Source organism: Vipera ursinii (genome assembly GCF_947247035.1).
Source record: "Vipera ursinii genome assembly, chromosome: 3".
NCBI classification, from domain to species: Eukaryota; Metazoa; Chordata; class Lepidosauria; order Squamata; family Viperidae; genus Vipera; species Vipera ursinii.
Genome location: NC_139516.1, coordinates 52,435,633 through 52,449,785, shown reverse-complemented (window position 1 = coordinate 52,449,785; position 14,153 = coordinate 52,435,633). Strand labels below are relative to the sequence as shown.

Below are 14,153 nucleotides of genomic sequence, written 5' to 3'. Positions count from 1 at the left end.
TTGAAGAAATGGGCTCTCTTATGGCAATACTTGCTCATTCTTCTCATTTCAATTGCCCCCCTATAAGGTAAAGAGTTTCAATTAGCATCAGTTTCACAACTTCAGCAACTTTAAGAAGCGTGCAATTTAATTTCCAGAATTCCTCAGCCAGCACACTGCTTCAGTGAATTTCAGTGAAATGCACTGGTTCTAGGAAGGGGATTCTAGCTTTTATGGAATGAGGGTTATACTGCAATAAAGGTGTGTGCAGCATTTTTACTAAAATATTACCCCTCCTGTACTTTATTAAGTAAATTCTAAATTCTGGTCAAGAAGAGACACTATTTCTTTTTTCCTTTTCTTTTAATCTGACTTTGCTAATAAGCCCTGAATAGACACACAATGTGTGGTTATTGAGCAAGGGGATGTTGGAATCTATTAACTGCTGAATGCAACAGAGTGAGAAGACTAGTGCAGTAGAGTGTTGAACTGGAAATGGAAGTGGATCAACATTACCACTTGATCATGGCGATCACTGAGTGACTTTGGACCACTTGTTTGGATACAAGTACTAAATAAAACTACTCCCACCACAGTTCCCCTTTTTTCCAGCCCAACCAAACTCATATTGCCGTGACAATAAAAACAGGAGTGAGCTCCATTATCTATTCACTTGTTGGAGGAAAGACAGGTTGTAGATGTAATACATAAATAAATGAATGAATAAAATGCAGGCTGTTTGCCTATTGCCGGGTAGATTTGGGGAGAAGCTTTTTAAGCAAGAGTGGTTCAAGAATGGAACCAATTACTGGGGAGCGACTGAAAACTCACCTTTGCTGGAAATCTTCAAAACAAAAACTAGATTGTCATCTGTTAGTTGTGGATGTCTTGCGCTTAGATACTCCACCCAACATGGAGTTGGAATAGTTAAGTTCAACTCTGTGTTTCCTTCATTAGTGTCCTCTGACTCAATGATAATGCTGTAAAGTTTTGTCATACTTTGGCACACCCAAATCTTCTTGCAAATAAGAATATTCTTTCATCCAAAAACTAACTTATACCCAACTGTCTTAATACAAAATTGGGCAGCCTAAGAACTTGAATATGGTTGCAAGACAACACTGTCATTCAAAATTGACACATTTGTAGAGAACTGGCTATGTTAAAAACGGCCTTTGTGCCCTCTAGACATGATGGAACCAGCAATATCTGAAGGGGAAGATGCTTAAAAAAGTAATGGTGGTTGTGACCACACACAATCAAAGCATGTCTGAATCAACACTGCATACACGTACAGAGTGGAAGGGCTTTGATTCCATGGTTGAGACTATTATTTTGATTCTTTTTATTTCCCATATGAACATCTCTGCTGGCACTCCAATAAGACATCTCTGCTGTTCCAATGGGCAGATAAAGCAATTATCTGCATGGAGATGCAGACACCTAAAGATGCCCAGGCCAGACTGCCATTAAAAACAAAGGAGGACAGCCTCTTGAAAAGAAGAAACCTATCCTGCCAGAAAGTATGAGAGCAGCAGTCATAAAGGCAACTTGCGGCACTGCACTACTCAACTCTCCAACCCCTGCAGGAAGCAGGCCTTACATTGCACAGCGTCTTACCTTGCAGGTCAGTAACCGAGTACAAACTTTATTGGTTTCAGGATTCACCACGCCACATTGGCGGTTCAAGTCACATTCTTTCCCTGTGGGAACAAATAGGGAGTTAGATGCCAAAGCAAAAGTGCAGTCAAAAGAATCACATTCCTGCTGGTCCAGTGACAAGTCTCCCCTCCCAATAACCCCGTTTCCCTTTGATTTGTTAAGGCAGCCCCCTTATTGAAAATGCAGTACAAGAAGTCCTCAACTTACGACCACAATTGAGCCCAAGCTTTCTGTTGCTAAGTGAGAAAGTTGTTAAGTGAGTTTTGACCAATTTTACGACCTTTCTTGCCACAGCTGTTAAGTGAATCACTGCAGTTGTTAAGTTAGAAACACGCTTGTTAAGTGAATTTAGCTTCTCCATTGACTTTGCTTGGCAGGAGGTCGCGAAAGTTGATCACATGACCCCCCCAAGAACACTGCAACCGTCACAAATAGGAGTCAGTTGCCAAGTGTCTGAATTTTGATCACGTGACATGGGGATGCTGCAATAGTCGTAAGTGTGAAAAACAGTCGTAAGTCACTTTTTTCAGTGCCATTGCAACTGTGAATTGTCACTAAACGAACTGTTGTAAGTCGAGGACTACCTGTATTCCCAAAACAAAACAAAACAAAACAACCATTGTTCACTTTTTGCTGTCAGAGGTGCATTAAATACAATTCTTTATGTAAATGAATGGCATGTCTCATTTTGTACAGTATTTTGTATATTTATTTTCCCGCTGATCTTTGTTTTATTTTATGGGTCAGCCTACATGGAGTCATATCTTTTGGGCACAATTGGTGTGACATCCTTTTTACCTTGGCCCAGAATTGTGATCATATGGCATAAGCTGAAAAGAGAAATCCTTTGAGGGTTGGGGAAGACCATACTCTTTCCTCCACAAACTCACTTATTCTAGCTGCTAAGTAGCTCACATCACATATCCTTCACTTAATCCTATAATCCCAGTGCTTAAAAGTAAGCTGATACATGTAGTATTTCCCTCCCTTCCCATCCACTTAGGTACTTTTGGGACAAATGCTCAACATCATGGAATTAAACCAGACGAACTGGTTTTGCACAGTAGATACACTAGTTTTGCAAAAATTCCAAAGTGGTTATGATACACACCCTTTTTCTTTTGACAAAGGATGAAGTGAGAAAGGTGATAAATATACATGGAAAGAGGCTTCTAAGATGGCATCTTAGAAGCCTTATTCCCTCCCTTCAGGATTACTAAGGAAGCAAAAAGTTGCAAAGAACTTTTTTTCAACTTTGCCCTATGACCTAGGTAGCAACCCACTCTTCCTTACAGATGAAATGAGGAACGGATTTATGGGAAATGTTTTGCTTAGGAAATACAGCCACCGTACCAAACCAAGTTTCTTGTTTTACAATGCCAACCATTAAAAAGACACTATTATGTAATCATTCCTGATGGTTCAACTATCTATTACATTGCCTCCAGCCAGAAGATTACACAATTAGAAAGGCAAGACTTACGAGATATTTTCTTCAGAGATTTTACAGCACCCGATTCTTTCTCACTCAGGCTAGAAGCATTCGCCAGTTTCCTGTTCAAAGTGTCAGCAGTTATTATGGAGGTGCTGCCAGCTTTGGCTGATGTCAGAAGTTCTTTTGGTGACGTCAGTACGGAAGGTTTGCCTAGAACCTCTTTTGAGGTAACCAAAGACTGTTTGGGAATGGCAGTGTCAAAAAGCAGAGGGGGAGCCTTGATTCCGTCTCCATCTGACTTTGGAAGGCTGGAGATCTTCTCTAGATTTACTACAGGCACGAACAAGCTGGAGGACAAAACAGCACACATTGTTTTGAGGTTGAGGTCATAGGCAATCTTCTGAACTGTATTTCATGTAAATTCCCAAAGAAAGTAATTTGGAGGCCTTGTAAAGACCCTCATGATGGTTGATGTTCTATACAGCAGACTCTTGCAGCAGCTTCATTCACAAAGCTGCCTTCCTCGTTTATTAGTATTATATTTATGAATAAAAAAGAAGCATGTAATCACTGCATGAGGGATACAGGAGAAAGTAGAAGAAGCGAAGACACGAAAATAAAGCTCATCTTCCAGGGAGGGTAAAACAAGAATCTGTGAAAAGTGGGAAGTACCAACATTGATAACCAACATTGATACTGCTAAGCTTGTAAGCCGCCCTGAGTCTTCGGAGAAGGGGGGGATATAAATGGAATTAAAATAAAAAATAAAATAAAAAATAACTTCATGCATGATTCCAGCACCTAGCAACAGTCTTCTAGATCACTTTCAGCCATCAAATGACCAAGCCAAGAAAATCACTTTAAAACATTTGTCATCATACCTCTCCTTTTAGTAAATATGCTCCATTTTAAATACACTAAATAAACATTTGCCATCACACCTCACCTGTTAGTAAATATGCTCCATTTCAGTAAATACACTCTGAAACCAAAATGGGGTCATCTGAACCCAAGGGAGCAATCATATTTTCTCACTAGACTTCAAAAAAAAATTCCAAACACTGTTATCTTGCTAATGGAATTCAACTGTAATCATTAACCTTCCATTTATAACATAGAAAACGGATTGATTATTGTTTTGACTGTACATTTTAACTGCTGCGTGCTAGCTTTTCCATATGTTACATTTCTATTAGCATTTGTAGTTAAATAAAATTAATTAGTTAATAGAAAGAAGTAACAGAAGTATCAAAATGGCATGAAGGGAGTACAGAGTATTCCTTTTTTGCATCGTTAATAATTGGTTTATTTACTGCTCTGATTTCCTTTGGAGTTGCACTAGGTTGATGTTTAAAAAATCATCTTTTGGGGAACTATATGTGGCAAATGTGTATAAAATTAAGTGTGTAAAATGTTTTGTCTGATCTACTTCAATCTCAGAACATCCTAATCACATGTGAAAGTTCTGTCTCAAGTGTAAAATGAGCTGTTTTGAGCACTTCAGAAGTGTTTCACACTCAAAGCATAAAGAGTTCCCAGGGAATGGAATGGAATGGAATGGAATAGAATAGAATAGAATAGAATAGAATAGAATAGAATAGAATAGAATAGAATAGAATAGAATAGAATAGAATAGAATAGAATAGAATAGAATAGAATAGAATAGAATAGAATAGAATAGAATAGAATAGAATAGAATATCTTCAAAGAAAAAAACTTACTCTTATATTTGCATGAAATATTAACCCAGATTGTTGGGGGCAATAAGCTGACTTTGTAATAATGCCGCTTGGGGGGCCCCCGAAAGCCCTAATAAGCAGGCATATACATAGAATGAAGGCTATTGCTAAGCTTGTAAGCTGCCCTGAGTCTTCGGAGAAGGGCGGGATATAAATGGAATTAAAATAAAATAAAAATAACCTTACAGAACAACAATATAGATGAAACCCTAGAAGTGCTTGAAAACGTCCTGTGTTACCTCATGAAATATTTAAGTTTTATTCTATATTCATTTGTTCATTCACTTTCTATAGCTGAGTAGTTCAATTTCTATAGCTATCCTAAAGGGGACTGTTTGCTCTTTCTTACTGCACTTCAACCAACCAACACATAGCTAGGACTGCTTTCTTCAAAGTATGCCCGAGCTGAGATCTTCTCAAAGAGAATGGTTGGATTTATTACTCACAAAGAACCCCAGCCAGACCCTCTTACCATAGGTTGTCCTTCGGCATCTTGTCTGTCTTCTCTTGCATATGCTGTTTTTGATTAAAGAAGCTCTGAGATTTTTCCCTCCATGATTTGGTGGATCCATGACTGCCACTAACAATGGACCGCCCATTGACTGCATGGCACTTCTGCAAATTGGATGATGGCTGCACCCGACCACAGAGTTTGCTGAGAGGTCCATGACGTCTCTCTATGTGGGAATAACAATGCTGTTAGCCAGAAAGCTTGGCTAGCCAGTGAAGGAGCCTGTGAGGCAGCAACCAGGCTGCAAATTGCAGGTCTGCCTTGGGTATGAAATGGGATAGGTACAACAGTAACCCAGGGCCTTTAAAAAGCATGTTTTCCACAATTAACTCCTGTTACTCTACTATAAATATGTTATGATTCCCAATCTCTTTTATCAGCCATTAACAAAATAGTTCTCCTCCCAAAGCTACTCAGGGATAAAAACAATGCAAACAACATAAAAAAATTATAATAGATAACTTTAGCCTGATCAGCCACTTCCCAGTCAAAACTAAATCTGTGGATCACAACAGGCCAACTAAGCCAGAGAGAGCTTATGCCATTCTGTATTTCATGCCAATCAAAAATTATTTATATATTTATATTTATTAAACTTATATATTTAGATAGTTTCCACTGCAAAATTCTGGATCTTTCCTTTTCTAATCTACTCATCATCCCACCTGCAAACTTGATTTTATATATACAATACTGCCCTAAGAAAGACCTGTTGTTACTAAATTTGAACTTTCACCCAGGGCAGGGGTAGGCAACCTTGGCTCTTTTATGACTCGTGGACTTCAACTCCCAGAATTCCTGAGCCAGCATAGCTAGGGGATAAATACATAACAGAAATATTTCTTCCATCATGTAATTCAAACTGATATATGTGGTTGTCCATTGAAACACTGAGCAGATCCAACCTATCTTGCTTCCGAAAGGGTACTGCCATCATGTGACTTCTGCTCACATTCTGGATACCTCTGTCATTCACTTCCCCCATTTGCCTCTTATTTGCCAACAGGCTAAATTACAACTTGCCAAGTCGCCAGAGGGCTTCTAATTTAGACCCTTCACTAGGCTTGTTCCAACTCAGAACAGATTTTGGTAGTGAGCAAAGAGATTTTGATAATCCTCATGAAATGATTACTTCCCCTCATCTCCCTTCAGGCAACAATCCAGCTTTGGATAAAGGTAGAAATTTGAGGTGAAGGAAATTTCTTACATTTAATTTCCATGGCTGAATTTTGAGATTACAAATGGAAAAACAGCCAAAAAATGGCCAAACATCATTTTATTTCTAAAAGTTAGAATTTGGTAGGAGGCAGCAATACCAGCTGGGAAGGAGAGGAGCTGCAATGCCGCTTGCAAAGCATTAGACAGAAAAGGGTCAATCAGGTGTACAACTCAAGTAAAGTACTACTCTAGAAAACAATGTCTTTTACCATTAAGGATGGTTCTGTTAGATGCAGATAATTATTCATATATCTTTCATACATATATTGCAGAAGTGATGAAGACATGCAAGTCTGGCCATTTTTTAGCTGCCTCCCAACCTTGGGGCATAAGTAGCAAAATATCATCTTGGGAATGACCCTAATATGAGCAGAACATATCCTTTGTTTCCTGACTACTATCTCCTTGCTCAATGAGAAGCAATGCTAGGAAAGAGGAACTTCCCTAATTTGCAGGGAGGAAACAAAAAAGAGGGCCTTTCACTCTAGGCACCACCACCTCCACCCCCAGGCTGCAGCACTACTCCCAAGCACTCCTTGAGAGGCTACAGACATTCAATTGGCATGTTGGCTGCCTAGCTTACCGCAGTGCTTCTGAAAGGCTTGAGGTTTGACCACTTGGCCACAGTGGTTACACACCACCAGGTAGAACTCATCATGAGCTGGGCAATGACCAAAGATAGACATGTCTGAAAGGACAAGAGATGCGAGCGATGAGAGCACACTCAGGGAAGAGGCCCATGTCACCCTCTCAATTTTGCAGCCTAATTTTGAGCAAACTTAGGAGCAAAATGAGATGCTCAACCTATCCTGAAAGCGCAGGTTTAAGTCAGGAGAACCTGGGACTCTCCCTATGCAGCTGAGCTACAGCTATTTAACACCCCACACCACTCAACTCCTTGATGGAAACTGTAAGAAGTGGTAATTCAGCGACACCTGGACAACCACAGAGTCCCTCCCCGCTCTTGACTTAAAAGAACAGAGAGTGAGACATGGAGCTGAGAAGAAAAAATTGTATTTTTGTCACACTTGTTTCATACACTAGCATTTCTTGGCATTCTTTGTATGGGTGCAAGATGGAACAGCCAACGCTTGCAAGGTACATTGTTCAGTTATAATCAGTAGTTGTTTATATCAAGTCAGGCCACTGGTCCAGCTAGCCAAATGGTCTTGGCTGTAACCGGCTAAACATCCCACAACAACAGGAGTTGCAAGAGCTGGATAGCAGAGCCCATACTGTACTCTGTTAAAAAGGTAAAGGTTTCCCCACACATGCGTGCTAGTCGTTTCCGACTCTAGGGGCCGGTGCTCATCCCTGTTTCAAAGCCGAAGAGCCAGCGTTTGACCGAGGATGTCTCCGTGGTCATGTGGCCGGCATGACTAGACGCCAAAGGCGCACGGAACGCTGTTACTTTCCCACCGGAGTGGTCCCTATTTTTCTACTTGCATTTTTACGTGCTTTCGAACTGCTAGGTTGGCAGAAGCTGGGACGCGTAACAGGCGCTCACTCTGTTACGCGGCACTCGGGATTCGACCCGCCAAACGCCAACCTTCTGATCGACAAGCTCAGCGTCCTAACCCACTGAGCCACCGCGTCCCTTACTCTTACTAATTCCTAGTTGAGAGACCATATGATCAGTAACTTAAAGTGACATTCCCCAACTCATCACCTCTCAGTGTTGACTACAATTCTTATGATATGCTGATAATACCAACCAATGATCGTGGGACTTGAAAGCAAATGTACGTGGAGGATACTGGGTTGAAAAAAGGCAGATCTAATACTTGAGCATCAAACTAGGCATTCCAATCTGTATGCAATTATTTTATATGCTACTAACATTTAGGCTGATATTTTCACAGGCAGCTGTTCCAATTTAGAAAACTGCCACTGAGTGGTGTGGCCTCCATATCTATTCCAGAGATTGCCTCTCCTTGCTAATGTGGGCACACATGTTAAAAAAACAAAACAAACGGCTATCATATGGCAAAGGGGGTTCTCACTTGCTGCCCTATGCTCTGTAACGTTGGCAGCAAGTAGCCCCACCTCCTAGCACAGCTGGGGCAGCAGAAATAGAAAACAAAGAGTCACAGACAAGCTAGAAAGCAGTGAAAAGACCTAGGGCACCAGGGCAGGGAAGAGAGGAAAGCTGCCAAAGAGGAGGGAGGGACAAGGCCCAACTAATTGCAGACTATCCAAGGGCTTGGCTGGTTCAAAGTGATTGCAAAAGTCAGGCGAAAGCACAGCAGAGGTTCATATCTGAACATTCTGGCTGGGTTGTCCAATATAATTCACATATATCCAAAGGTCTGCTAGAGAAGCAAAAGGGGCTGAATGAAGAGTTTGGGGTATGAGCAATCTCATCGGGAAAAAATGATTTCAGTTGCTGATGTCATTGCTGATGTCAACATTCTTACCTTCTAGCAGGACTTTAATCTGAAGCTGTATCCTTCCCTACTCTAATAAAGAACAGAAATTCTTTAGAAACACATGTGTACACACACACACACACCAAATAGAAAAAGAAAGCTGTCTGATCTCTTGGCAGAGTACAGGCCTTTGGTGACTCAGGGCATGCTTTTCCAACTATTAATATTAAGAGAGACTGGATTTGGATGAGCTAGATTTGATTTTATCTCTTCTAGCATGAGTTCTAGCGTAGTTTTCATTTAACGACGGGGTGTGTTTTTTTTTAATGTACTGGTTAAAATACTGAATTGATGGACAGAGTATGATTGATATTTGACGTCACAAAAGAACAGTCTGAGAACATATTGGGCCCTTCCCTGTGGGTTTGACTCATTTGTATGAGTCATCTGGAGTCTCTGTAAGTCTGTTTAACTTCAGTTTAAGAAACGGCTGAGATCGTATAATATGAATATAAGGGAAACTATGGACAAATGATCTTTAGGCAAAATATGGTGGGAAGTCAGTGGCTTTTGCTTGGGGCTCATGAAACGTCATCTTATTAGAAGCCACAGAGATGGAACCATAACAAAAGAGACTTTGAAACTAAACAAAGCATGGCTATAGAATCTGAATAGTTTAGGTCAGGGGTGTCAAACTGCCACGTCACCAGGAAACTGCGCCCATCCCATTGCCAGCAATGGGGAAAAAGCTCTGATACATTGCGCGACGTCCTGTGATGTCGCGAGTTTGACATGTCTGGTTTAGGTTATCTCAAATCTCTGGAAAGGTCATATTAACTGTTTCATCAATAGAAGAGCTATAGAGGCAAGATGGGAAGATTCAAGACAAAAATCTACAAACCGATTTAGATATCAAGGAAGATATATCTTCAAGACTAAGCTTCCCCTATATTGATTTCCTAATAAATTGTAGGAGCATTCCTCCTTTTTATCCTAAGATATGGCAAGGCTCATGCCATAATTAGGAAAAATCCATCGTTTTTAAAATAGGTAGAACATCAGCTCTCCCTGAAATACAAGAATATAATCATGGAATAGGACATTTTTACCACTGCTGCCATCCATGATGCAGCAAAGCAGAAAATGCCAGTATCAAAGCATTTGCCCAGGATTTGTTCTATGCATTCTAACTCTTCCCTTCTCCACAAAGAGAAAGTAAGAGTTGGTTGTCATAATGCAGCAAACCCTATTGTGGCCCTCACTCAAAGTCATTATGGACATATTACTGCTTCATGGGCAAGCAAAACCACAGTGTTCTGTTTGCAGAATTGAAAAAAAACTGTATAGGCTAAATTAAGGATCACCTGCTGTGTAAAAATGCAGTAATTGCCATTCCAGACAGTGGAGTATAGCTATATTCATCCTTTTTTTTGCAGAGCATTTACAAATCCACAAGTTTGGAGTTTGGAGCAAAGGTGTCTACAGCACATGTTTCACCAGAGACTTTGATGTCTTCTTACCTTCTTTAATGAGGGTCATTGCATCAATCTTCTTTCTCACATTCCTACTGTTTTCTTCCAGATCAGACACTAGGCAAATTAAAAAAAATGTTTCCATCAGCCAAAATTAAACCTATTGAAGATATATTATCTGTCAGTGCTAACAAGAACCTATGGCTTTCTGATACATTAGAATGGACACTTTCTACCCCTTAAAGTTCAACTCAAAGAATGCTCAAATAGAATTACTTCATACTATATATATAGTAAGGCTTATAGAATATGTATGGCTATGTCAGTAGGTTGAATAGGCTTACAACATATTTCAAGACAAATAAGTAGCAAAAGGAACTTCCATCTCATTTACACATCACACCTTCTCAAACTTGTCATGTAGCACTCTGCAATTACATTGTGTCCTAGTACTGTACTGAAGAGATCCATCTGCAAGCAGGTAACACAATATCTCTATTACATTTGCAACTGAATAGTTTTTTTTAATTAACCTCCTCCCCTTCAAAAGTATATGAAATTGATTTCTTGATGAGAATTATTACATTTGTATGCCACCTTGTCTCCAAATGGACCTGAGCAGAGGACTATGCAAAGGTTGTCTTATTTTTATCTTCGTAACAACCCTATGCAAAAGGTAAGGCTGAGCTTTATCAAAGATAAGGATAATTTAATAACAGCAATAATCATAGTAGTTGTTAAAGTTGCCAAGAAAATAAGGGTCCACAAGAATCAGCTCTGCTAATACAGCAGATGTTCTTCAGCTTCCGCCAGCTTATAGCAGTGGACTTGCTGAATCTCAGACTTCACAGCCTGCTGTTTCAGCAGAATTGCTCTGCCAATCTATATAAATCAAGAGGTGTGTGGAAGACAGTGACAAGCATACAGCTCCACCCATGAAGGCTTTGCAAATTATAACATTGTGGCCACAGGGGAAGAACATGATTTGATCAACTCCTGTGGTAAGGCTTCATTTGAAAATTCTTTTCTTTTTCATTTCAAATAGTCATCATCCACCAGTATTCAACAAGCACATATGTAAAATGAATATGAATATGAAAGAGGTATGCTTGTATCACATGAAACAATAGTATGTGTATATAATCTATGCACTTTTTAGGATAAGTATTTTTATTTATTTTTATTTTTTATTTTAATTCCATTTATATCCCGCCCTTCTCCGAAGACTCAGGGCGGCTTACAAGCTTAGCAGTAGCCTTCATTCTATGTATATGCCTGCTTATTAGGGCTTTCATACACCCCCCAAGCGGCATTATTACAAAGTCAGCTTAATTGCCCCCAACAATCTGGGTCCTCATTTTACCTACCTCGGAAGGATGGAAGGCTGAGTCAACCTTGAGCCTGGTGGGACTCGAACCTGCGCTAATTGCAGGCAGCTGGTGTTACTTAAGGAGGCATTAGCCCACTGCTCCACCAAGGCTCTCTATTCTCCTAGCAGTCAAACCAAGCTTCAAAAATAGATGCCTTAAGATGGACTTCAAAATGGAATTCCCAAATTTCAAGGCAAATAAATGTTGCTGGATTTTAGCCCATGGAATCAAAATTTTGCTGATGTTGGATTACAGTGGTGTCATGCTGTAAACCAGAATATTCTGCTTTCATTACAATGGAAACATTATCTTACCACTCTGTGCATGTAGTTGTACTAGTATGTGATCTCCTATCCAGTCCCCACATGTACATGAGGAATCAAATAAATGAATTTAGAACTACTCTTTCTTCTACTATTTCCCACCTGGGAATCTCTTTGCACTATAGAGACAGTAATGAAATGCCCACAAGTGTTTAGCAATGCAGGTCAAATTCAGTGATGTGACTTCAAATTAACAGTGTGAATGTGTCACAGAGATGGTCATCAGGACCAGACTCCTGATATTTACTAAGGCATAATGCTCTGTATCTAATACATTTCACACCACTTGCTGCATTCACAAAGGTAAAAAGTATTTATTAAAATGCATCAATTGCATCAACATCAAACAGAAGAAGGAAATTCAAAATAGTTATTTATTTATTTTTTAAAAAATCACAGGATTAGGGCAAAAGATGGATGATAAATAAGTAAATAAAACACTCTGATAGAGAGCTGTGAGCAAGGAAAATTTATAACTTGCTTCTAAATCCCTGAAAATACAGGAGCCATTACACAAACTCTGCTGGATCTGGAAGTACATCAGATATTATATGAAGGCACTAACTCTCTCAAGATAATGGAGAGGGAAGCTCAACAATATAAAAAGCATCACCAGGGACAGCTCCTCAGACTCTCCCGCCCCTTCTGGAGTCTGCTGTCAGGTTGCACTTGAAAAAGTCAAAGAGGCTAAAGGCAGTGCTCCCAAATGATTCCAAGGACAAAAATCATCAGAGGCCAAGACATCCCCCCACCATGTTGATATACTTTCAACCTGCCTCTCTCACAAGGGAGGGCAAACAGAGCAAAGGACACAACAGAATGAAGGAGGAGGAGCATGGAGACACTGAATCAGGATGTCAGGGATCAGGTTGGTAAGAGAGGAAAGCAAAGGCAAGGAAATTTTAGTGGGTAATAATTTAGTGGCCAAGTCAACAGAGCAAAAGAAGCTTGCTCCAGAAGACAGAAGGAAGGTGCAAGGAATGTGAAACAGATGGATGGGCGGGGACCAGTTTCAGCCAAGGCAAAGATCTGAATAAAATGGAATAACTTGAGGAGAAGGAAATCCAGAGAAGCAGCACAGCTGGAGGTAAAGCCAACACAGATTTCTGAAAACACTTTAGAAAAGCTGGTTGAGAATAGGCTATAAGGGGATTTAAAGAATAAAATCAATGGAAAATATTAGCTGGCTGAATTGAAAGGGCAAATGTGAACATTTAGAGAAAGAAAAAGCAGCATGTCTAGAGTGATCCAGGAGAGAATTCAAGATCAGCAAGGTATTTTTTGGCTTGTAAGTGCCACGAGAGCATATCAAAGCATGGAATGCTATTCTGGAGAAAGTAGAAAAAGTGATTGTAAAAGAATCAGAAGAAAGAATATTCAAATAAACTGGGGAAAATTAAAGCAGGGCTCAAAGACCCTAGTGGGAATTTACATAGACTGTTTCATACATAAATGTGGACTCAAAAACAGTAAAGGTCAAAAGTCAGGGGGAATCGTGTGAACAGGGCATAACTAACTACAGTACCCTCATCTCAGACGGAATCAAAGCAAAGGACAGAACCACCTAACATTCTGTGTGGAAACTACGGGGAACAAAGATTCTGATCGACACCAAGATGATTACAGTATGTTCTCCTATTTACATCAGGCTCGACAGAGGAATCCATTCTAGGAATTCGGGAGATCTTGGGAAACCTGGTTTTGAAAAAAAAAAGAAGCATCCATCAAGCAAGAACTTCCACGGCGCTAGGACCCGGCGGCTCCTTTGTTTAGGGCGGGCGAAGGGAGGGAGGGAGAGAGGGAGGGAGGAAGCTCGTCGGCGGCGGCGGCGGCAGAAACGGCGACTGAGAAGTGTCCCCTACTTCCCCCCGCCGCTCCTCGCTGCCTAAGGGTTAACGAGCGGGATAGGCGCGCTCACCTGTCTCGGTAGTAGGCGGCCCAACTCTCTCCACCCAAGCACTCCAGCTCTGCCCCGCGAAGTCATCGAGATTCGGCAGCCGCCGATCCACAGCAGCCATTGCTACCGCTGCTACTACCGCCGCGCGTCCACGCACCGCCATCACCGCACGGGAACG

The 14,153-nt window shown here is 40.6% G+C and overlaps 1 protein-coding gene across 1 annotated transcript in view; it reads right to left on the bottom strand.

Moving 5' to 3' along the window:
* The window catches only part of ATXN7L2 (ataxin 7 like 2), a 28,439-nt gene extending 14,286 nt beyond the window's left edge, over nt 1-14,153 (bottom strand). Inside the window, exons 1-6 of the mRNA XM_083358591.1 lie at nt 13,997-14,153; nt 10,434-10,502; nt 7,128-7,232; nt 5,288-5,492; nt 3,125-3,423; nt 1,600-1,682 (exon numbers count right to left, since the gene is read on the bottom strand). Coding sequence (XP_083214717.1) covers nt 1,600-1,682; nt 3,125-3,423; nt 5,288-5,492; nt 7,128-7,232; nt 10,434-10,502; nt 13,997-14,138 — 903 coding nt within the window. The 5' untranslated portion in view covers nt 14,139-14,153. The remainder of the gene's footprint in view (nt 1-1,599; nt 1,683-3,124; nt 3,424-5,287; nt 5,493-7,127; nt 7,233-10,433; nt 10,503-13,996) is intronic.